This window comes from Salmo salar, chromosome 05, assembly GCF_965601325.2.
Source record: "Salmo salar chromosome 05, fSalSal1, whole genome shotgun sequence".
NCBI classification, from domain to species: Eukaryota; Metazoa; Chordata; class Actinopteri; order Salmoniformes; family Salmonidae; genus Salmo; species Salmo salar.
This window is the reverse complement of record NC_138295.1, coordinates 40,688,074-40,711,208: the sequence shown is the minus strand read 5'-3', so window position 1 is coordinate 40,711,208 and position 23,135 is coordinate 40,688,074. Positions and strand designations below refer to the sequence as shown.

Here is a 23,135-nt window from a genome sequence, read left to right as displayed (position 1 = left end):
CTTGTTGCAATGAAATCGAAATAAAATCAGAGTAAATACTGGGAGTGAAAAAGGTACGGTAATGGATGTCTGTGAGCAAAGGAAAAGATTGCAGTAAGACAAGGTAGGTTGTAGTGGTAGACTCACGTCGTATCCTCGCAGCACAGCCAGGTGAAAGGACAAGAGTTGCAGAGGGATGACACTGAGCATGCCCTGGAGACAGTCCACTGTCTGAGGCAGCTCAATGGTCTTATACGCATTCTTAGACACCTCTGGGTCATCCTGGCAACACAGGATAATCGGCCGCCCCTGAGGGTGAAAGAGATTATTCAAGGCTTTTGATAGTCAGGCTGTGTGTGTGTGCCTGTGGTTGTATGCATGTTTGTCTTGGTGCAATTCCATGGTAACAGAATGATGCTGAGACTCAGATGTTTCACTTTAAAAGTATGATAAACAAAAAAAACATTGATTGCAAAGTTAAACAAACCATACAACTCTATGCACAATGACTACTTTTAACAATTACCACAGAAAATTTGACGAAAACACATTTACTCTAAAAACAGTGCAGATGTAACGTTTGGTAACAGAATGAAGGTCAAACCTCCCTCAGTTCTTTATGTGACCACATTTTCCAAAAACCTTGTGTTGTGAAAAAATATATTTTGGTGTTTGAACTACAGTAAGTGAAGAAGATTAACACCCGGTAACAGAATGATGGTAACAGAATGACATCATGGGTCCCTGATCTGTTCTATACAGAAATGCATAATAATGAATGTCCCAATGTTTTTCTAGAAAGGTAGAACATATCCTATCCTCCTTTGCATGTTTGGGTATTTTTCTGCACACTGGCTATTATTCAAATGAGCTCCATCCTCAAACAAGACCACATTTGGTTAGTCCAGACCAGAACAAATCTGTACCAATCATAGACGTCCATGTTCCACAAGTTTGGACATCACAGTACAGCAAAGCACAACAAAGTAGAGTACAGTACTGTACAGTATAGTTCAATACAGTAGAGTACAGTAGAGTTTAGTACAGTACAGTAGAGTTTAGTACAGTACAGTAAAGTACAGTGCAATATAGTCAATTATATTGTCGTCTACGCTAGTGTGCTGTACTGTACTTTACTGTACTAAACTTTACTACAAACTACAGTAGAGTACTGTATTGTACTGACCTACAATCAAATCTACTTTTCTTTACCGATTTGGTAACAGAATGAAGCGTTTTAATCACTTAATAAATCATAAACAAATTGTTATCAGTAAAAACACTATAACTAATTGGCAGGTTAACCTTCACTTGTTACTTCTGTGAACTTTATTATCCTCCCTCATGAGAGAAATTGGAAAATATCTTCAAGATATGTGGGTTTTTGTAAAAGAATGATAAGACACTAGGCAATATTTCTTAAACTTACAGAAGGCAAATCATTTCAACAAAACTAAATGTAAATGTTGATATTAGTTGGCTGGGGTCTTTACTTCAGCATTATTGTGTTTTGATGTATTTCTAATACCTTTTTAAGACGTTTTCTAAGGCCCCCTTTCCATCTGTTTGACCAGAAATTAAAGCCTTTGCCTTTCCCACATTTTTATGGGAAAGGCAAGACAGTTGGGCCAGTAACTGAACGGTTGCTAGATCAAATCCCCGAGCTGACAAGGGTAAAAATCTGTCGTTCTGCCCCTGAACAAGGCAGTTAACCCACTGTTCCTAGGCCGTCATTGAAAATAAGAATTTGTTCTTAACTGACTTGCCTAGTTAAATAAAGGTTAAATAAAAAAATCATGATTAAAAAAAATGGACTTTTAGCTTTAATTTGACACCAAATGTGATATACATTTACATTTTAGTCATTTAGCAGACGCTCTTATCCAGAGCGACTTACAAATTGGTGCATTCACCTATAATATCCAGTGGAACAACCACTTTACAATAGTGCATCTAAATCTTTTAAGGGGGGGGTTAGAAGGATTACTTTACCCCAAAGAGAAGCACTTATTCTTCCAGCAAAAAATGATATGCTCCTATGAACTTTACATGTTAGTGCTCATGGGACTTTTTACATCGAAATGCCCCTACTGAGCAAGTTTTAGTTGTGGGTGTGTGTATTTAGTTGTGTATCTGAATATGTGAATAAGGTTGCGTTGATAGACAGGCAGCCAAATTCGGATAATTGGTCTCCAGCGCTGAAAAAAATCTGATGTAAAAAGATCTGATGTGATTGGTCAAAAGACCAATTAATTTGGCTGCCTTTCTAAATGCAGCCTATGTGAGTGAGTAATGTGACGTACCGATCTGGCTGTGACTTGCTGCAGTGCGTTTTGACACTTGGTGTAGCAGGCGTCTCTCATGATGATCATGATGACCGGCATGTGCTTGTCAATCAGAGCCAGAGGACCGTGCTTCAGCTCCCCAGCCAGGATGCCCTCTGAATGCATGTAGGGGATTTCCTTGATTTTCTGTATGGGAAGAATCAATCAGTTAAATGACATAATAATCAGTATTATCATGTCAGAGTGTGCATATATTGTGTGTATATATAGAGGTTTAATGGTATATAAAGAAGCGGAAAAGAGGAGAAAATGCCAAACATTGCCCCTAGATGGACGCTGACCTAAGGTCAGTTTTTCATGTTTCCTATAACGGTTGAGGGTTAGTATTTGGGGTGGGTAAGCTAATGCTAGATCTGTTCTCACCAGTGCCCCCTCTAGACAGGTAGCGTAGTTGAAGCCTCGGCCCATGACCAGCAAAGACCTCTGCTCATATAGCTCATCTGCTATGGACTTGATGTTCTTATCCAGAGTCAACACTTTCTTGATCAACTCTGAGAGAGGGAGGGGAGGAGAGCGATAGAAGGTGAAAAAGAGAGGTTTAGTAAAAACAACAAAGTGGTGTTTTTGCTGGTGAGATCAGGCAGTATATTGGTTAAAGTGGGTTAGTCATAGTGATATCATGTTGGTTACAGTGAGAAGGTTATAATGGGTTAAACATTATCACAGTGGGTGTTGTGGTTTATAGACTCACCTGGGAGTATCCTGAGTCCATTGATGATCTCCAGCCTCCTTGTCTGCAGGGAGATCCTGTCCTCACTCATCATCAGACCAAACATGATGAGAGCCACAAACTGGCTGGTGTAGGCCTTGGTGCTGGCAACCCCTATCTCTGGCCCAGCATTGATGTGCACCCCGCAGTCTGTGTCTCTGGAGATGGAGGAGCCCACTGTGTTGGTGACCCCCACCGTCAGAGCACCTCTATCCTTACAGTACCTCAGAGCCATCAGGGTGTCTGCTGTCTCACCTGAGGGGAGGAAGGAGCAGAGGACAGAGGCAACTTAGCATTCATACAAACACTAGAATTCTCCCCTATCCAACAGATTTTAGTCTCTGTACTAGCATTCTCTTTTATCAGAGTATCCACAGTCTCCACCATAGAGAGTAAAATAACAAAAACACTAGCGTTTTATGAAACACTAGCAATAAAATATAAATAGCAGTCTACCCACCAACGCAGTATGGCATTACCTGATTGGCTGATGTAGAAGCAGACGTCGTCTCTGAAGACGGGCGTGTTGCGGTCTAGGAAGTCGCTAGCCAGCTCCACCATGACAGGGAGCTCTGTCAGCTCCTCCAGAACTTGTCTGGTCTGAGAGGTGAAGGGGAGAGGGGAAGAGAAGAAGTCATCACCATCATCATCATCTTTCCTTTCTCCTTCGCAATCGCACTTCTGGTTGGTTCACTTACAGCCACGGCAGCATGGAAGCTGGTTCCACAGCCAATCATGATGAGGCGTCTGCAACGTTTGATCTCCTTCAGGTGGTCCTTCAATCCCCCCAGGATCACTGAGGACAAGACAGGACAGAAGAGAGGAGACCATCAGCATATAGAGCCAAGAGGTGAGAGGGATATTGTTCAGATATTTAGGGGTTTTATGTGAATATGTTGGAATTGCTTTGACAATGTTTTTATTTGTCCAAAGCTGTTTATTCTACCTTTTTGCTTTAACATATAATAATAATTTTAAAAAGATGATGCATTTTATTTTATTTTTTTGGTTTTAATATCTGATGCTCGGGAATAGGGGGTCACATAGTAAGTGAGTGTTTGTATTGGTTTATAAATAAATGTTTTGCAGTTGTGGCACATCTCCAGTCTTACAGCACAGTAGGCCTATACTTCCACATAGTAACTGTTAATTATTGTCACGTAGGCTTTGGTTGAAGCTCAATGTTATATTCAAATGTCCCTATCATCATATCTAATCCAATATGATACCAATGTCGATGAAAATGGTGAAGGGGAGAGTGCAAATCACCTTGAATGTGCAAATCACATTCAAGGTGATTGGAGGCACACAACACATTCCCTGCCTCTCGTCATGAACCGTCAGACCGTTACCGAGAACCGCATACCGGATTTTGAACAGGGTCGATAGCATTAGGAAAAAATATGATTTGTTGCCCCGACCTAGCTCAATGTCTAGGTGTCGGATAAGAACAAGACTACAGGTCCATAACGTGACCATTACACTTGCTACCTTTCTGACTGAATAAGTTTGTAAGGACAACAGTTTTGATTACATTTATAAGTTATCGCTCTCACGTGCCAAAAGAGAACCAACAAGGTGCTACCTTTTTGGCTGAGCTAAGACCTTCAAAAGTCAATCGGAGTTGCTTTGAATGGGAAGTCATTTTACAATGTAAGACTGTCCCAATCTAGTTAGTTCAAAACTGATTTTAGAGGGCAACATTCAGCAGACCAGGGTTTAAACCAGCAACCCTTGCAGTTATGCAAGCACACCACCTATGCCACTAAGATCCAGACATTGTGTTACAGGTTAGAACAGCATTTCCAATGACAGCCTTTTGGTTGCTAAAAAGATCTGCCTTTGTGTGTGGAAATGTTGTATAATTCACCATTAACATAAAATCACCTTCCAGTGTAAAAAACGATGTTTTAAATGAGAAGTTGGCATTGGTCTGAAGCCTGAAAATAGAGGAAATTTCTGAGCACCACAATGCCTACTTCAACCATGCTCTACTAAGGTTTTCCAGCACACAGCTTTGACCTACTAGAGTAACTATTTTGGTTAATTGTACTTAAAAAAATGTGTAGGCATGTTGCTTGGGATTCAAACCTTCTCAAACAGCCTAATTTGTACTCTTCAGTGGGATTATGGACTTTACAGTAAAATAGTGTGTGTGTATATATATACTGCTCAAAAAAATAAAGGGAACACTTAAACAACACATCCTAGATCTGAATGAAAGAAATAATCTTATTAAATACTTTTTTCTTTACATAGTTGAATGTGCTGACAACAAAATCACACAAAAATAATCAATGGAAATCCAATTTATCAACCCATGGAGGTCTGGATTTGGAGTCACACTCAAAATTAAAGTGGAAAACCACACTACAGGCTGATCCAACTTTGATGTAATGTCCTTAAAACAAGTCAAAATGAGGCTCAGTAGTGTGTGTGGCCTCCACGTGCCTGTATGACCTCCCTACAACGCCTGGGCATGCTCCTGATGAGGTGGCGGATGGTCTCCTGAGGGATCTCCTCCCAGACCTGGACTAAAGCATCCGCCAACTCCTGGACAGTCTGTGGTGCAACGTGGCGTTGGTGGATGGAGCGAGACATGATGTCCCAGATGTGCTCAATTGGATTCAGGTCTGGGGAATGGCGGGCCAGTCCATAGCATCAATGCCTTCCTCTTGCAGGAACTACTGACACACTCCAGCCACATGAGGTCTAGCATTGTCTTGCATTAGGAGGAACCCAGGGCCAACAGCACCAGCATATGGTCTCACAAGGGGTCTGAGGATCTCATCTCGGTACCTAATGGCAGTCAGGCTACCTCTGGCAAGCACATGGAGGTCTGTGCGGCCCCCCAAAGAAATGCCACCCCACACCATGACTGACCCACCGCCAAACCGGTCATGCTGGAGGATGTTGCAGGCAGCAGAACATTCTCCACGGCGTCTCCAGACTCTGTCACGTCTATCACATGCTCAGTGTGAACCTGCTTTGATCTGTGAAGAGCACAGGGCGCCAGTGGCGAATATGCCAATCTTGGTGTTCTCTGGCAAATGCCAAACGTCTTGCCCGGTGTTGGGCTGTAAGCACAACCCCCACCTGTGGACGTCGGGCCCTCATACCACCCTCATGGAGTCTGTTTCTGACCGTTTGAGCAGACACATGCACATTTGTGGCCTGCTGGAGGTCATTTTGCAGGGCTCTGGCAGTGCTTCTCCTGCTCCTCCTTGCACAAAGGTGGAGGTAGCGGTCCTGCTGCTGGGTTGTTGCCCTCCTACGGCCTCCTCCACGTCTCCTGATGTACTGGCCTGTCTCCTGGTAGCGCCTCCATGCTCTGGACACTACGCTGACAGACACAGCAAACCTTCTTGCCACAGCTCACATTGATGTGCCATCCTGGATGAGCTGCACTACCTGAGCCACTTGTGTGGGTTGTAGACTCCGTCTCATGCTACCACTAGAGTGAAAGCACCGCCAGCATTCAAAAGTGACCAAAACATCAGCCAGGAAGCATAGGAACTGAGAAGTGGTCTGTGGTCCCCACCTGCAGAACCACTCCTTTATTGGGGGTGTCTTGCGAATTGCCTATAATTTCCACCTGTTGTCTATTCCATTTGCACAACAGCATGTGAAATGTATTGTCAATCAGTGTTGCTTCCTAAGTGGACAGTTTAATTTCACAGAAGTGCGATTGACTTTGAGTTACATTGTGTTGTTTAAGTGTTCCCTTTATTTTTTTGAGCAGTGTGTGTGTGTATATATATATATATATATATATATATATATATATATATGTACGTACGTACGTACGTACATATATATATATATATATATGTATGTATTTATGTACGTACGTACGTACATATATATATATATATATATATATATATATATATATATATATATATATGTACGTACGTACGTACGTACGTACATATATATATATATATATATGTACGTACGTACGTACGTACGTACGTACGCACACACACACACACAGTGCCTTCAGAAAGTACTCAAGACTCCTGGACTTTTTCCACATTTTGTTAAGTTACACCCTTATTCTAAAATTGATTAAAATAAAAAAAATCCTCAGCAATCTACACACAATACCCCATAATGATAAAGCGAAAACTGTTTTTATTTTTATTTTAGCAAATGTATTAAATATAAAAAACTGAAATTCAGACCCATTGCTATGAGACTTGAAATTGAGCTCAGGTGCATCCTGTTTCCATTCATCATCCTTGAGATGTTTCTATAACTTGATTGGAGTCCAACTGTGGTAAATTCAACTGATTGGACATGATTTGGAAAGGCACACAACTGTCTATATAAGGTCCCACAGTTGACAGTGAATGTCAGAGCAAAAACCATGCCATGAGGTCGATGGAATTGTCAGTAGACCTCCGAGACAAGATTGTGTCGCGGCACTGATGTGGGGAATATCTGCATCATTGAAGGTCCCCAAGAAAACAGTAGCCTCCATCATTCTTAAATGGAAGAAGTTTGGAACCACCCAGACTCTTCGTAGAGCTGGCCGACCAAACTGAGCAATCGGTGGAGAAGGGCCTTGGTCAGGGAGGTGACCAAGAACCCGATGGTCACTCTGACAGAGCAAAAGAGTTCCTCTGTGGAGATGGGAGAACCTTCCAAAAGGACAACCATCTCTGCAGCACTCCACCAATCAGGCCTTTATGGAAGAGTGGCCAGACGGAAGCCACTCCTCAGTAAATGGCACATGGCAGCCCGCTTGTAGTTTGCCAAAAGGAACCTAAAGACTCTCAGAACATGAGAAACAAGATTCTCTGATCTGATGAAAACAAGATTGACCTCTTTGGCCTGAATGCCAAGCGTCACGTCTGGAGGAAACCTGGCACCATCCCTACAGTGAAGCACGGTGGTGGCAGCATCATGCTGTCGGATGTTTTTCAGCGGCAGGGACTGGAAGACTAGTCAGGATCGAGGCAAAGATGAACGGAGAGATCCTTGATGAAAACCTGCTCCAGAGCGCTCAGGATCTCAGATTGGGGCGAAGGTTCACCTTCCAACAGGACAACGACCCTAAGCACACAGCCAAGACAACGCAGAAGTGGCTTCATGCCAAGTCTCTGAATGTACTTAAGTGGCCCAGACTTGAACCCGATCGAACATCTCTGGAGACCTGAAAATATCTGTGCAACAACCCTCCCCATCCAACCTGCCAGAGCTTGAGAGGATCTGCAGAGAAGAATGGGAAAAATTCTCCAAATACAGGTGTGCCAAGCTTGTAGCGTCATACCCAAGAAGACTCAATGCTGTAATCGCTGCCAAAGGTGCTTCAACAAAGTACTGAGTAAAGGGTCTGAATACTTTTGTAAATGTCATATTTCCGATTATTATTTGTAATAAATTTCGAAACATTTCTAAAAACCTGTTTTTGCTTTGTCATATTGTGTGCAGATGTGGGAAAAAAACTATAAATCAATTTTAGAATTAGGCTGTAAAGTAACAAAATGTGGAAATGTCAAGGGGTCTGAGTACTTTCCGAAGACACTGTATACAGTACCAGTCAAAATTTTGGACACCTACTCATTCAAGGGTTTTTCTTAATTCTACAATGTAGAAAATAGAAAAAATTAAGAAAAACCCTGGAATGAGTAGCTGTGTCCAAACTATATATATATATATATATATATATATATATATATATATATATATATATATATATATATATATATATATATATCGTTAGGCTGAATGTATTTTTTGATATAGGCCTATTGTAAATGTCTATTATTGTAGCGTCACCATCTTTATTGCAAAAATAAATACAAATACAAACATAACTTTGGACTACATATTCACTGCCCATTGATCAGTACAGCAATTGGTAAAACAGGCCCATGTATGCAAAACAAGTAGTTGTGAGCACATGACAATATTACACAGGTAAACGGTTACAGAAATCAAGAATGCAGACAGGCTCTATAGACCTCTATATCTACAGTATATGAGTGACATGTTGTTATGTAGGCCACCTACTGACCAAAAAAATATGAAATATTTTGCTAAGAAAAATATTTAATGAAATCCCAGGAGGCACCACATTACTACAAGACAAAACAGCTCACTCTATCAAGCCTGATGATCTTGTAAGTATAAAAGCTTGCTGTCATATAAACAAATAAACCTTGAAAAGGTAGTGGAATGGGATAATGTCTTAGTGTGGTGTGTAAAGAATCCAATAATTTACCTGGTATGCAGTACAAGTCACATTATTGTGGGTGCACCTCATCTTAAGACTGTGAATTAGGCTGTTTGAGAAAGTTTGAATCCTAAGCAACCTGCCTACACATTGTTTGAAGTACAATAGACCAACATGGCTCCAGTAGTAGGTCAAAGCTGTGTGCTGGAAAACCTTGGTAGACGTTGACGTAGGCATTGTGGTGCTAATGTGAATTTCCTTTCTTTTTTGGCTTCAGACCAATGCCTACTTCTCACATAAAACATAGTTATTGTTTTTAATAACGTATGCCTCTATGAATTGCTGTGCTAATATTGATTGAGCCTAGGGCACTGTGCCATCAGCATCCTGGAACAATAGGGAGGGACCGGATCAGGATATGACATCGTCATGGTAAGCTACCTTTGTTGGTGTCGAAGCAGATCCGCCCCCTCATGGTGTTGAACACAGACTCTGGCTGTTCAAAGATCTCCTTTTGCATGAACGCCTCAAAGTTACCTGCACAGAAAAGATAAGGACACAATAGGGACAGTGGTTAGGTCACAGGTGTAGTTACTCACTAACGTCAGCAGAGGGAGATCTTATTCTAGTGTTCTTAGAGCTATAGCAGCTTCAGTACAGTATGTGTGGCCAAATGGGTATGTGTTCTCTGTGTAAAATCAGACATTTCACTAGTATGACATTAGACCTTATCTTTGACATGTGTTTGTGAATGGGAAGGTATCGATACTGACCGGCTCTAGGTTTAAGGTCCCCTTAGGTACATACTGAGAATCAGCTTTCCCTCCTCAAATCCAAAATATTGCACCTTAACCTTGCACAGAACTGACCCTAGGTCAGTGTGTAGGGCCTGGGACCCTCTAACCTACTCCTAATTAACCCTTAGGTTTCCAAGGCGACGAGCCCTATGACCTCTAACCTCTGACCTTTCATGATCTCCTGCAATTCCATCTGGAGGGTCTGGATGGCCCGGACAGGAACCTCCCCTGCCAGGCGGTTCAGCCTATGGAGGGACAGCTTCCCCCCTACAACCGCTGCTATATCATCATCCTCCAGGTAGATCACCTTGTTGGTGTGCTCTATGATGGCACTGGGCAGGGAGAGCGAGAGGAGGAAGAAAAAAGGATCACGAGACAAGCACAAATGCATGCGCCACACACACACCGTGCACGTATTCACACACACACACACCTAGGGCTTTCAGCTCACCTAGCGTCAGAAGCAAAGTAGTACTCCACAGCCTTGCCGTCTTCAGCGGAATTCACAGCATTGGCGATATCTGGCCGGTTATGGCTGTTCTTTTCCTGGACCCCCTCTTTGAACATAGCTACTCGACAGAGGGCAGGGAGTATAGGGCAGGGGTTAGGGTTCATGGTTCAAACTGAGCACTGGAACAACCAGAGATGGATCACTGAAATCAACACTTCTGCTATACTTGAACTTTCCACCTAAAATATTTTGTCATTTTTCATAAACTGGTAACAGCTGTTTTAACCCAATAATTGCAAACCAAAACAAGTTCATGATTGTGATTGACAAACAACAGTGGAGAGGAGCCATCTGAGCCAAGGCTCCTTTGACCATAAATGAACATGCCAATCATCTGGTTACATTTACATTGCTTCAGAAGATTCTGGAATTAATAATCAGATGGAGGTTCAAACTGCCATCCGTATTGATTTGTCACATATTATTTATAAGGTGACTGAACGCAGTTGAGGGACGTTTGCCCTTTAGTACAGTTACAGTAGAGCACTGCAGTCATGATGGGGCCAGGAGTATTAGTCCCCAATAGCGATAAATGACCTTGTTCTCTCCTCGTCTCTTTTCCTTCATCTGTACTCCACAGGAGAATTTACAGTAGGCATCCACTATATTGCTTTCACCTATCCTGTGTTTTAAAAGAGATGAGGGAAAGGAGCAGAGAGAAGGAAGCCACTTTATAGTATTGAGAGAAGCAACCCATTATCTACTTCTCTTCCTCATTCCTTTCTCATTGGACTTTAGACCTGACCCCAGTCTCCATCTAGAAACTGCAATAATAAATCTGAGCGTAGTTAAGTAAACAGGTGAAGACACAGTCAACATACCTACAGGGTGTTCTGTCTCCAGATTGTTGATACACACAAAGAGAACATAACACACCAAACCCATGACTGTTATTAACTGAATGAGTAGGTAAGGGGCAGATTTATTGTGACACACATGTCAAGAAACATATTTTAAATGTATAATTTGGAGAGGGCTATGATATCCCATAGAGGTTGAACACAGCATTGGCATTTCCACAAGAAGCAAGGGTGATTTCTCAAACACATACAGTACCAGTCAAAGGTTTGGACACACCTACTCATTCCAGGGTTTTTTGTTTATTTTTACTATTTTATACATTGTAGAATAATAGTGAAGACATCAAAACTATGAAATAACACATATGGAATCATGTAGTAACCAAAAACGTGTTAAACAAAGCAAAATATATTTTATATCATCAAGGCAAAGGGTGGCTACTTTGAAGAATCTAAAATATATGTTTAACACTTATTTGGTTACTACATGATTCCATATGTGTTATGTAATAGTTTTGATGTCTTTACAATTATTCTACAATGTAGAAAATAGTAAAAACCCCGAATGAGTAGCTGTGTCCAAACCTTTGACTGGTACTGTATATATTTTTTAAATATGAATCTTGTCATTTTTGCACTTGACTCTTTGAAGAGTAGTCTCATGCAATCATGCAGCAGTTGATTCATTGGAGACATTAGTCTGATTTAAGGGTATCTGATTGTTGTGAGTCATGCAATTCTTAATCGGTGGTTCAATCAAATGTTATTAGTAAAGTACACATATTTTGCAGATGTTATCAGGTGCAGCGAAATGTTTATGTTTTTAGCTCCAACAGTGCAGTAATCTGAACACCAAGTCAGAGATCAAGCCACAACACCCAAGTGTTTATTCGGTAGTTGGCGCACATATGGGCTCAGTGGCCCTCTGTCCCTCTGGGACCACTGGATTAACTGCACAGTCCCTCAGGACAGAGTAGTACGGAGCTACGGACAAAACGGGATTAGCCTTAGATTATGACATGTTATCACACACAGGAGAACAGGCTTTCATAACCATTAGTCTGGATCAGATGGTAAGTACTGCAACTGTTAAGTGTTAGGACACAGATACAGATACTGCTCACAAACACAGATAGCTCTGACGGGCGTCAGCTTGACTGGTTGGTTGGTTAGCTTATGAGTTGGTTAGTTAATTAGTTAATTTATGGGTGTTTCATATTGACCTGAATCGGGACTTGAACTACAGACATATAACTGAACTTTTCATGCAAATCTCATGTGCAATATTTATGCGTCAGTTCGAGTTACGCCCTCGTATCTCAAATTAAGAGATCGGTGCGTGAAGATAATGTAACCGAATGTGTTGCGATGTGGTTTGATTGAAATACGATGTGTTTAAGGTTGATAACACAGTCAAGTTTCTGTGGGAACAGTGACTGAGAGGTTTAAGATCACTGTAACTGAGAGGTTTAAGAACACTGTAAAGTGATCATGTCTGATAGAGGGGAACAGAGCTCACCAGTGTTGTACTGGATTGGAATGTGCTCTGCAGACAGCTCATACTTGCTCCGCACACCAATGAGCAGAGGACTTCCTCTCCTGAAGGATATAGACAGAGAAAGGGGGATGGATAGAGGGGTAGGGGGAAAGGGGGAAAGAGGGGGCAAGCATGAGAAAGACAGAGGGGTTAGGAGATAAATTGTTAGATTTGTGAGAGAGAACAAACACAAATGCACGTGCACACACACTGTGGAAGCCGTTTAGGTCTTTATGTGTCAAAAAAGATACATGTTAAATACATGCTCCCGAGTGGCGCAGTGGTCTAAGGCACTGCATCTCAGTGCAAGAGACGTCACTACAGTACCTGATTCGAATCCAGGCTGTATCACATCCGGCTATGATGGAGTAGGCCATCATTGTAAATAAAAATGTGTTCTTAACTGACTTGCCTAGTTAAATGTTTAAAAAAAAAACACACTATTTGACTCGTGAAATAAGCTTGTTGACCAAGCAGGACCTGACTATGACTGCACGTCACATAATAATTTAACACGTTCATAAAAAATGTTACGTCGTTATTACACATTGTTTACACTATCACTCGTATTTCATTTGACACAACGATTCACCGATTGGTATGCTATGATGCTGGTAAAGTTTTGTCTCGCGCACTTGCCGCTGCCGTACGAGCGCAGACACTTCCCCAAGCTCTGTACAGTGCTGGTCATAAAAAAAGCTAGCTAGCTGATGGATGCAAACAATGTTCTTCCCCAAAAATATAGCAAAACGACATAATCTGTTTCAGTAGCTACAGTTAGCTAGCTAACTATATAGCTAGGTGTCATCATCTAAAATACCCCTAATTTATATGACAGATCTTATTTGATTAATGGTCGGACCCACCTATGTGAAGCTGGCCACAATAAGAATTAGCCACAATAGTGGAACGTGCGGTTCGCCATCAAAATAAACGTCTGTCAAAATAAAAGTCTGTCATTGACAGTGATACAAATTAATACGTATAGTGGAATTATGCCATAATTGAATAGATCATGCCAAACTAGGTTGGAATGTTAAAGAAAATCAACAAAATACAATAATTTGACAAATCTGTTGTAATAACAATGGCTGTATTAGACTTTAGAATTGCATATGGATTGTGGATCAATGACATGGGTTATCAGTCTACTCAGTGACACCCAGAGAACATTAGCGTCATAGCTCTTATTGCGGGACTCTGAAACCACTGAATTGAGCCACATTTATAGTACCAGTCAACCTACTATGTGTATTGAACACTACTCCAGAGGAAAAACAATACAACGTGGACGTTTTGGAGTCTGAGAACTCTGAGGAGGACGTTGGGGAAAAAAGCACTAGGGTACTGAGTAGACTGATACACCATTTAATTCATCCACAATCCTTAAGTAAGGCTGTACAGTGTAATATGACTGTCAGTACCACAATAGGCTGACTTTTGAAGTGATTTCCCTCAAAGTCCCTGATAAGAGCTATGATGCTAATATTTGCATAAACTCTTTACAGTTGTGTTCTGTGGGTGTCATTGAGTATACTGATACCCCATTTCATTGCTCCAAATTACAACACTCCAACCTTGTTTTAATATTATCTAGTCTAAATATTGCGTCGCTTTCAAAGAGGGACTTTTATTTTGAAGGCCACCTGCAATTTCCACTATTGTGGCTAGCTTCACAACACATAACCCGGTCCGGTCAAGCTTCACTGCTTATTTTATTTTATTTAACTAGGCAAGTAAGTCAAGAACAAATTCTTATTTACAATGACGGCCTACCCCGGCCAAACCATAACTCGGACGACGCTGGGCCAATTGTGCACCGCCCTATAGGACTCCCAATTACGGCCGTTTGTGATACAGCCTGGAATCGAACCAGAGTCTGTAGTGACACCTCTAACACTGAGATGCAGTGCCTTAGACCGATGCGCCACTCGGGAGCCTTTGGGCAACAAATGCTAGCTATCTTTTGATTATTCATATTGTAATGACCTGACTTGATCATAAAGGAACTATTGTCCAGACAGAGAGTTAAGTTTACAAATTGACGGTTTATTAATCCAACTTTGCACAGGCTACTGTTTGGCCGTAGCCCACGCCAAATAAATGAACGATACCCCACAAACCAACCGTGACCTTCTCTTGTGAAGGCCAGACGTAAGAAAAAGAACAATTGCTACACCTGGTCTTAACTTCCAATGCTCCATCCCCCTGCCCAACCCTCCTCTGCCAACCACCAGCATGCCCGGCATCAGAACATTCCAGGCATTCCCGTGATTGGCTGATAGCAGGTTGATTGGCATGTCGGACCCCGCGAACACTGGTAAGTATAACACAACCCACTAATAGCCTAACACACTGTCTGTGCCGGACCCATCACTACTGGACGCTCTGGAGTAGAGGTGATCCGAGCGTTCAACGGCAGTCAAGCACCCAAGCTAACTGGCTAACGTTGGCTAGCTACTTCCAGACACAAATGAGAGAACACCTCACTCTGGCCATTTCTCTCGCCCAGCTGGTTAGGCTGTTTTAATGTAATCCAGAGCATTGGTGAATGTAACTGTGCTGCTGGCATCAATTTAATTACGCTTTTTGTGCCGACGTTTACCGACACTGGCCATATTCAACTGGTGTTGAGCGTTAGTAAATTAATCAGTTATTCGGCGCTCTGGCACTCAGATGAGAGTGCTATTAACTCAATTGAAACGCACACGACTATACCACTTAGCTAAGCATGATATGAATAATCAGGTCAATAAACGTTGGGTAGTTAGTTAGATAGCAGATAGTTAATATACTGCCTGGAAAGTTCGATGTATTAGTAGCCAACTACGTTAGGTAACTAGCTAAAATACCGGTACATACTGCTGTAATGCTGTGGTTCGTAAGGATAGCGTAGCTAACAAATTGTCAGCCAACATAACGTGTAACTTATTTGAAAAGTCATTACTTTATTACATTGCTCAACATTTTAACATTTGTCATAATTAGTTTAAGAAATTAATTTGTATCCGCTTTCGTTGGACTTCGGTCGCATATTTCCGCCATTTTCTTAAACTCAAAACGTTGTGAAGCCGCGCACACTTTCTGAAGAATTGCATTATGGGCCTTGAAAGTTGGGAAATAGTGTCCACTGCATGTATTTTGGCAAATTAAAACCTGTTGGGGCTACAGGTTAGCAATGAACCCCGAGTCGGGATTGCTAACAAGGCTGGAAATTCAAAACATCAAAAATCTAATAATTTCAATTTCTCAAACAAACAACTATTTTACACAATTTAAAAGATAAACATCTCCTTAATCTAACCACATTGTTCGATTTTCAAAGAGGCTTTACGGCAAAAGCATAAAGTTAGATTATGTTAGGACAGTACATAGCCACAAAAGTACAAACATCCATTTTCAATTCAAGGTCAGGCGTCACCAAAAGCAGAAACCAGCTAGAATTATGCACTAACCTTTGTCAATCTCCATCAGATGACACTCCTAGGACATTATGTTATACAATACATGCATTTTTTGTTCCATCAAGTTCATATTTATATCCAAAAACAGCATTTTACAGTAGCGTGAAATTCAGATTTTTTTTCTTCTCTGAAATGCTTCCGGTGAACATAACAAAATTACTATTCGAAAACATTGGTAAATTATAATATTGTCATTCAAAGAATAATATATTATCATCTCGTAATTGCTACCGAATGGCCAGATCTCAAAATAACTTTACTGGGAAATCACATTTAGCAATAAACGGGGTGCTATGCTAAGAACAATAAGCTATGCTATACAGTTAGCATCATCTAATATCGATAATAACATTGTAAATATCCCCTTACCTTTGATTATCTCCATCAGAAGGCAGGCATCCCAGGTCCGGAACAAATGTGGTTTCTTTTGACAAAGTTCATAATTTATGTCCAAATAACACCAAGTACTTAGCGTTCATTATGCTCCCACAAAACGTGGTGGGGGGAATGTAAAATCACGCCGAAAAGCAAAAAAAAACCTAGTAAATAATCTATTTACGTTCGTTCAAACATGTCAAATGTTGTTTAGCATTAATCTTTTGGTCAATTTTTAACGTTAAACATCAGTAATATTTTCACACAACCTATCCTATGTCTAGATAAACAATGATGACAAACTCACGCTTCTCAGATTTATGCGCAGGCGCAAAAAAATGAAGTGATGACTTGTCAACTTCCTTGGATTCTAATTTGCTCTCTGTTTATCATAGACGCTTCAAACAACTTTATAAAGATCGTTGACATCTAGTGGAAGCCGTAGGTGTTGCGAAATGAATCCTTTCTCACTATGGTATCTATAAAACAATGACACTAAATAGTACAGTCACAAAATTCACATTTTTTTTTGATCTATTTTTCACAGGTTTTTGCCTGCAATATGAGTTTTGTTATACTTACAGACACCATTCAAACTGTTTTAGAAAATTCAGAGTGTTTTCTATCCGAATGTGTTAATAATATGCATATCCTAGCTTCTGAGTTGGTGTAGGAGGCAGTTAAAAATGGGCACATATTTTTTTCAAAATGTCTCAATACTGCCCCCGAGCCCCAACAGGTTTTAAGTAGTGATGGCTCGTTCGCGAACGAGTCGTCTTGTCACGCCTGCTCCCGCTCTTCCCGGGACTGCCCTGCATTACGCCACCATCATTTACGCACCTGCCTTCCATCGTCACGCGCCTCAGCGATATTGGACTCACTCAATCACCTGTTTATTACCTCCCCTATATTTATCAGTTCCCCAGCTCTGTTCCCCGCTGCTGCATTGTTTGTCGCCTGTCTTTGTGTTTCCCAGTTCTGACGCTGTTGCATGTCCGTTCCTAATTAAATGTCAACTCCCCGTACCTGCTTCTATTCTCCAGCGTCATACCTTACAGAGTCGGCTCTAAGACCCGGCTCGCATATCAGAAGAGCCGAATCTATTTATATATATATATTTTTTTAAAATAAGATATGAATAATCAAAAGATTTAAATTAATAGAATTAACTAATTCAGAGCACTTTGTTTGTATACATTAAAAAGTTATACTTTAAATGCAAATGTTTAATAGCATTATTTTTCATACAAACCAATGCATTTTTAAATACATTGTGGTTAAGGTAGAGTATGATTTCATTTAATAATTTAATTAGATTTGTTTTAACACCAATCATAGTCAAACTATCGCAAACTGTTTGACTTGAAAAAATACAATACATTTTTTTAACGAGCCGTTTGGGAGCCAAAAGAGTCGGCTCTTTTTGGTGAGCTGAGCCAGCTCACTGAAAAGAGCCAGAATGCCCATCACTAGCGTCCAGTGTGCGCGCTGAGAGCAAAACGCTCTGAATTTATGAACTGACAACGATCTGGGTTTACCAACGCCCAGAGCGCACTCTGACCCTCCAGATTAAATTTAATAACACACTTGTCATAAAATGTCTAGCTAGTAATTTGTTATGCTAACAAGCTAGCAAGAGCATCAATTTCCAGTGGACAAGCTTTGCTCTAGTATGCTCAACTGAAATTATACTGTTCGTTTACAGTATACTAAAATGACCTAATAGTATGTTAGTATGGGTATTCGAACAAAGCTTTGCTGTCTCTCTTCTTTTCTTTTCTTGCACTTTCTTGCTCCTTTTCCACCCTCTCCCCTACAGTTGGATGAGTTCAGTTCCTGCTCATCTTTCTAGCCTTCTCATCCCCATTACTCTATGTGTGCTTCTCTGATTGGCTGATACAGGTGCAGATGGGTGTGACAGCAACAGGTAAGGGGAGAGGGTGTGGCAAAAATAACCTGAATATAGCTCAAGCCTTTATTCCTACAGTGTCAAATAGGACCTATGACAGTGTGTACACAAAGCACCCGATAAAAGTACTCAAACATAACATAACACTCCCATAAAAAAAACGACAATCATAAATCTCTAAGTCATTGTTGTGCTTGACAGCTTAATTCCCACCTGAGGCTTAAAGAAAACAGGCACGTTTCTCAATTACGCTATTTTTTTCCCTTCTGTTTACTGTATCCTTCTCTTCTCTGACAGTTCTTTATGTTGGGCAGGGAGCTGTAGCTAGGGAAGAGTGATGTCATCATACATGACGCATTAATTAGATGGAATAGAAGCTTGGCAGAGACACAGTCTGAAGATCAATGTAGGGCTATATAGAGTCAAGCTGTTATTGCTTTATTGTGGCAATAGCTGAGACGACGAGTCAATGCCAATGGGTGTTGATCCTTTCAAATCAAATTTTGCACACAAATTTCGTGGATGTTATCGCGGGTGTAGCAAATGCTTCCCAACAGTGCATTAATACCTAACAATACAAAACGATAAATGCAAAACCAATAAATACAAATAAATGAATTAAGAAATATAGAAATATTAGAATGAGCAATATAAATATATACTGTATGTATACCATGGTGTGTATAGATTATGGAAAGTATAGGAATAGAAAAAGTGTGTACAGAAGTAGTTATATAAGCCTTGACTAGAATACAGTATATACATATGAAGTGGGTAAAACACTATGTAAACATTAAAGTGACCAGTGTTCAATGACTAGGGCAGCAGTCTCTATGGTGTAGAGTTGAGTACCTGGTGGTAGCCGACTCGTAACAGTGACTAAAGTTCAGGGCAGGGTACTGGCCGCAGGCAGGCTAGTGATGACTATTTAGCAGCCTAATGTCCTGGGATGATTATGTTGTTTTAGTTGGAATGATTATGTTGTTTTAGTAATGTTTCCTACTTTAGTGTGTGAAGGCCAGACAGACAGACGTATGTGAGGTCATGGCATAGGCCAGACAGACAGACGTATGTGAGGTCATGGCATAGGCCAGACAAACAGAGACATGTGAGTGGACATGGATACTGACCTGGTGGCTACCGCCTCTCCGGGGAAATAACGGCTTTTAAACATCAGAGCGAAGGCCCCCTCCTAAGACAGGATGACAAAGAGGAGAGAATACAAACATGTATGTTAGGGTCCATGATGATGATGATGAAGAGGAGAAGGTTGAAGATGAGAAGGAATTGTAAAAAGAAGAAATACAGCGAAGGAAAATGTAGATGACAGTTTCAGTCGAACAGACCGACAGTGACCTTACAAAACAACATTCAAATGTCCTATTTCTTTTTGGAGACAGTCTTTCCATCTGTTTCCCCTCGTGGGGGGGGGGGGGATGTGTGGAAGGGATGGGGGGGTCGATGTTCAGGGAAGTTAGGAGGAATAAGACCTCTATTGTATAAAACCAGCTCTGTTTCCAACACACTGCCAGCACTCTTACCAAGGGTGGGAGAGAGATGGAGGAGAGGGGGAGGAGCAGTGGTCATTAGGATGTAAGGGGTCTGCTCTGGTTCCTATTAGCCAAAACCCACTGAAGCTGTACATTTTATCCTCTGTGTTCTTTTCAGAGCTTTTACAGTGAGCCAGGGAGAGGGGAGATGGGGCTGAGATAGGACTGGCTCCAATAAGACCAAACTCAACAACAAGAGTGTGTGAAGAACTGAGCGAGACAGAGAGAAAGAGAAAATGAATGAGCAATCTAGTTGTTGCAAAACGGATTGAAAAAGTGTCTCGCTCCTGTTCACCAGATATACAGATTTCGATGTCACTAAAGATGTTGTTGGGGTGGTTGCCATGGTGACTGTTTTGGCGATGACGTAACACTATTAATGGGACGGCCAAATTTGAGGCCAGACTGGACAGTGCAAGGATGACATCATCAAGGGGAACTGGGGGAGATTGTTGCTCTGTTGAAAACACCCTTCCAATGCTGTTTCAGAGATGAAATTCATCATAAGGCCAGATGGGATCTGAGGGGATGTTTTGTCATTTTTGTTAAGCAATTCATTTTTGTTTCGTAGTAGTAGCAGAAGCAGCAGCCGCAGTCGTCGTCATCGTAGTAGTTTTTGAAGAGTACTTTAAATAAATCTCACGGTGCCTCTGACACCCCTCCCCCAAACAGAAAATAAAAACGTAAACACTTATTTTCCCACTAGTACTGACTTTGCTGATAAATAATTTGTTGAGGGAAAATGTACTTGATACGATTGTGATGTGTTGTCTCACCTAGCTTAAGATGAATGCACTAATTGTAAGTCGCTCTGGATAAGAGAGTCTGCTAAATGACTAAAATCAAAAAATGTAGTAGTAGTAGTAGCAGCAGCAGTAGTACTATAGTAATAACATAGTAGTACAGTAGGTGTTGGCAAAGTGGGTGGGGTTATATCCTGCCTGGTTGGCCCTGTCCCCCCCCCCCCCCCCCCCCCCCCCGTCTCAGCTTCCAGTATCTATGCTGCAATAGTCTATGTTCCAGGTGGCTAGGGTCAGACTGTCCTATCTGGTATATTTCTCCTGTCTTATCTGGTGTCCTGTGTGAACTTAAGTATGCTCCCTCTAATTCTCGCATCGCTCTCTCTCTACTCCTGGAGAACCTGAGCCCTAGGACAATGCCTCAGGACTACCTGGCCTGATGACTCCTGGCTCTCCCCGTCCCTAGTCCACCTGGTCGTGCTGCTGATCCAGTTTCTGCTGTTTTGCCTGTGGCAATGGAACCCTGACCTGCATTGCTTGCTCTTTGGGGTTTTAGGCTTGGTTTCTGAATAAGCACTTTGTGACATCTGCTGATGTAAAAGGGGCTTTATAAATAAATTGTATTGACTGATTGAGGTGTCCCAGTACTCACCAGCTGTTGAATGACCCTCTCCACCAGGGTAGAGAAGGACAGGTCTTCTCTCTCTCGGTTGTCGTAAACGTATTTGATCAGTTTAGGGATGACCTCTGTGTCCGTCTTTGACTCAAACTCATAGCCCTTGGAGTTCTGAAAGAGGGTGGGGATCAGAATGAATATTACAAGCTTACTGAAGCAGCACTCCCGGAGATGCCTCTAACTTTTATTGTGTAATTGCTGGGCTTTTCATGCAAGGCTCTCTTGGTCTCAAATGGACTCCCTGCCTAAATAAAGGTTAAATGTGCATTAGCTAGCATAATAACTCCGCTAGCATAACACCAATAGTCAGAGGAGTTGGCTACAGCACAAACAGATCTAAGAGGAGGTAAGTACAGTCAGCATGGTTCACAAAACATGATTTATTGTAACTTATTTTACTGTCTGCTAGGATATAATTGCATTGGGATGGGTATCTGCTAGGATAGGTAAGAACAACATTCTATACCCTAAGAATTATGAGTGATAACTAGCAAAACCAGTAGAGGTAGCTATCAGTTACTATTCAGTATCTCCTGCTTGCATCAATTTATACCCATTATAGCTGAGGAGAAGGTACCCAGCTAGCACATTTGGTTCCTTGGAAGTTGTGGGAACTAATGTTTTTGGTTTCACATTGGTTGTGGGTGTCACGTCCTGACCAGTAAAGGGGTTATTTGTTATTATAGTTTGGTCAGGACGTGGCGGGGGGTATTTGTTTTATATGGTTTTGAGTATGTGTTTATGTAGAGGGGTGTTTGATTTATGTATTCCGGGGTTTTGGTCATTGTTCTATATTGTATCTTTCTATGTCTGTTCTAGGGTGTTTAATTCTATGGTTAGGTATTTGGGATTGGAGCCTTCAATTGGAGGCAGCTGTGTATCGTTGCCTCTGATTGAAGGTCCTATAATTAGGAGTGCTTGTTTTGGGGATTGTGGGAGGTTGTTCTTAGCACTGCGGTATTTAGCCTGCAAGACTGTTAGTTTGTTTTGTTTATTTAAGTGTTCACTAATAAAGTTAAGATGAGCACTCGACCCGCTGCGCCTTGGTCCATTTACTACGACGAACGTGACAGTGGAATCGAAGCCATACGTTTCCTGACCAGTAAAACAGAACGTTTTTTAAACGTTCTAAGAACAGAAGTGAACATTTTGCCGGTTCTGGGAAAGTTTATTTTTAAGTTGCAGGGAGGTTCTGAGAACATTTTACTCTGGTTCCTTTCAAAGTTTTCCTGAGAGGATATATTAATGCTTTGAGAATGGAAATTATAGGTTATTTGGAAGGTTTTGAAAAACTTAAGACTTTTACTAACACTGCAAGCTTATTTGGGGTAAACCTTTTGTAACAAGCACAGATGGGATACATTCACTTCCTTAGACATTCATCATGTGAATACATTTATTTTTTTATTGTGATACGGCATCAGTAAAATTCAAACTTATGATCTTCTGTTCTTAAACCATGGAAGTCCACTGCACCACCAGGATGGAGATAGCATGCCATGTTCTTTTACGCATACGAAGCTGTTTATTTTTGTCTACTCAAACAGACCCCTTTTGAA

The 23,135-nt window shown here is 41.2% G+C and overlaps 1 protein-coding gene across 1 annotated transcript in view; it reads right to left on the bottom strand.

Annotated features, from left to right (window-relative positions):
* LOC106604909 (glutamine--fructose-6-phosphate aminotransferase [isomerizing] 2) overlaps positions 1-23,135 on the bottom strand; it is a 42,194-nt gene that overhangs the window by 6,770 nt on the left and 12,289 nt on the right. The window contains exons 6-17 of the mRNA XM_014200030.3: positions 21,553-21,687; positions 19,741-19,802; positions 12,845-12,924; positions 10,466-10,583; positions 10,183-10,346; positions 9,659-9,754; positions 3,732-3,829; positions 3,513-3,633; positions 3,016-3,288; positions 2,688-2,815; positions 2,283-2,450; positions 127-288 (exon numbers count right to left, since the gene is read on the bottom strand). Coding sequence (XP_014055505.1) covers positions 127-288; positions 2,283-2,450; positions 2,688-2,815; positions 3,016-3,288; positions 3,513-3,633; positions 3,732-3,829; positions 9,659-9,754; positions 10,183-10,346; positions 10,466-10,583; positions 12,845-12,924; positions 19,741-19,802; positions 21,553-21,687 — 1,605 coding nt within the window. The remainder of the gene's footprint in view (positions 1-126; positions 289-2,282; positions 2,451-2,687; positions 2,816-3,015; positions 3,289-3,512; positions 3,634-3,731; positions 3,830-9,658; positions 9,755-10,182; positions 10,347-10,465; positions 10,584-12,844; positions 12,925-19,740; positions 19,803-21,552; positions 21,688-23,135) is intronic.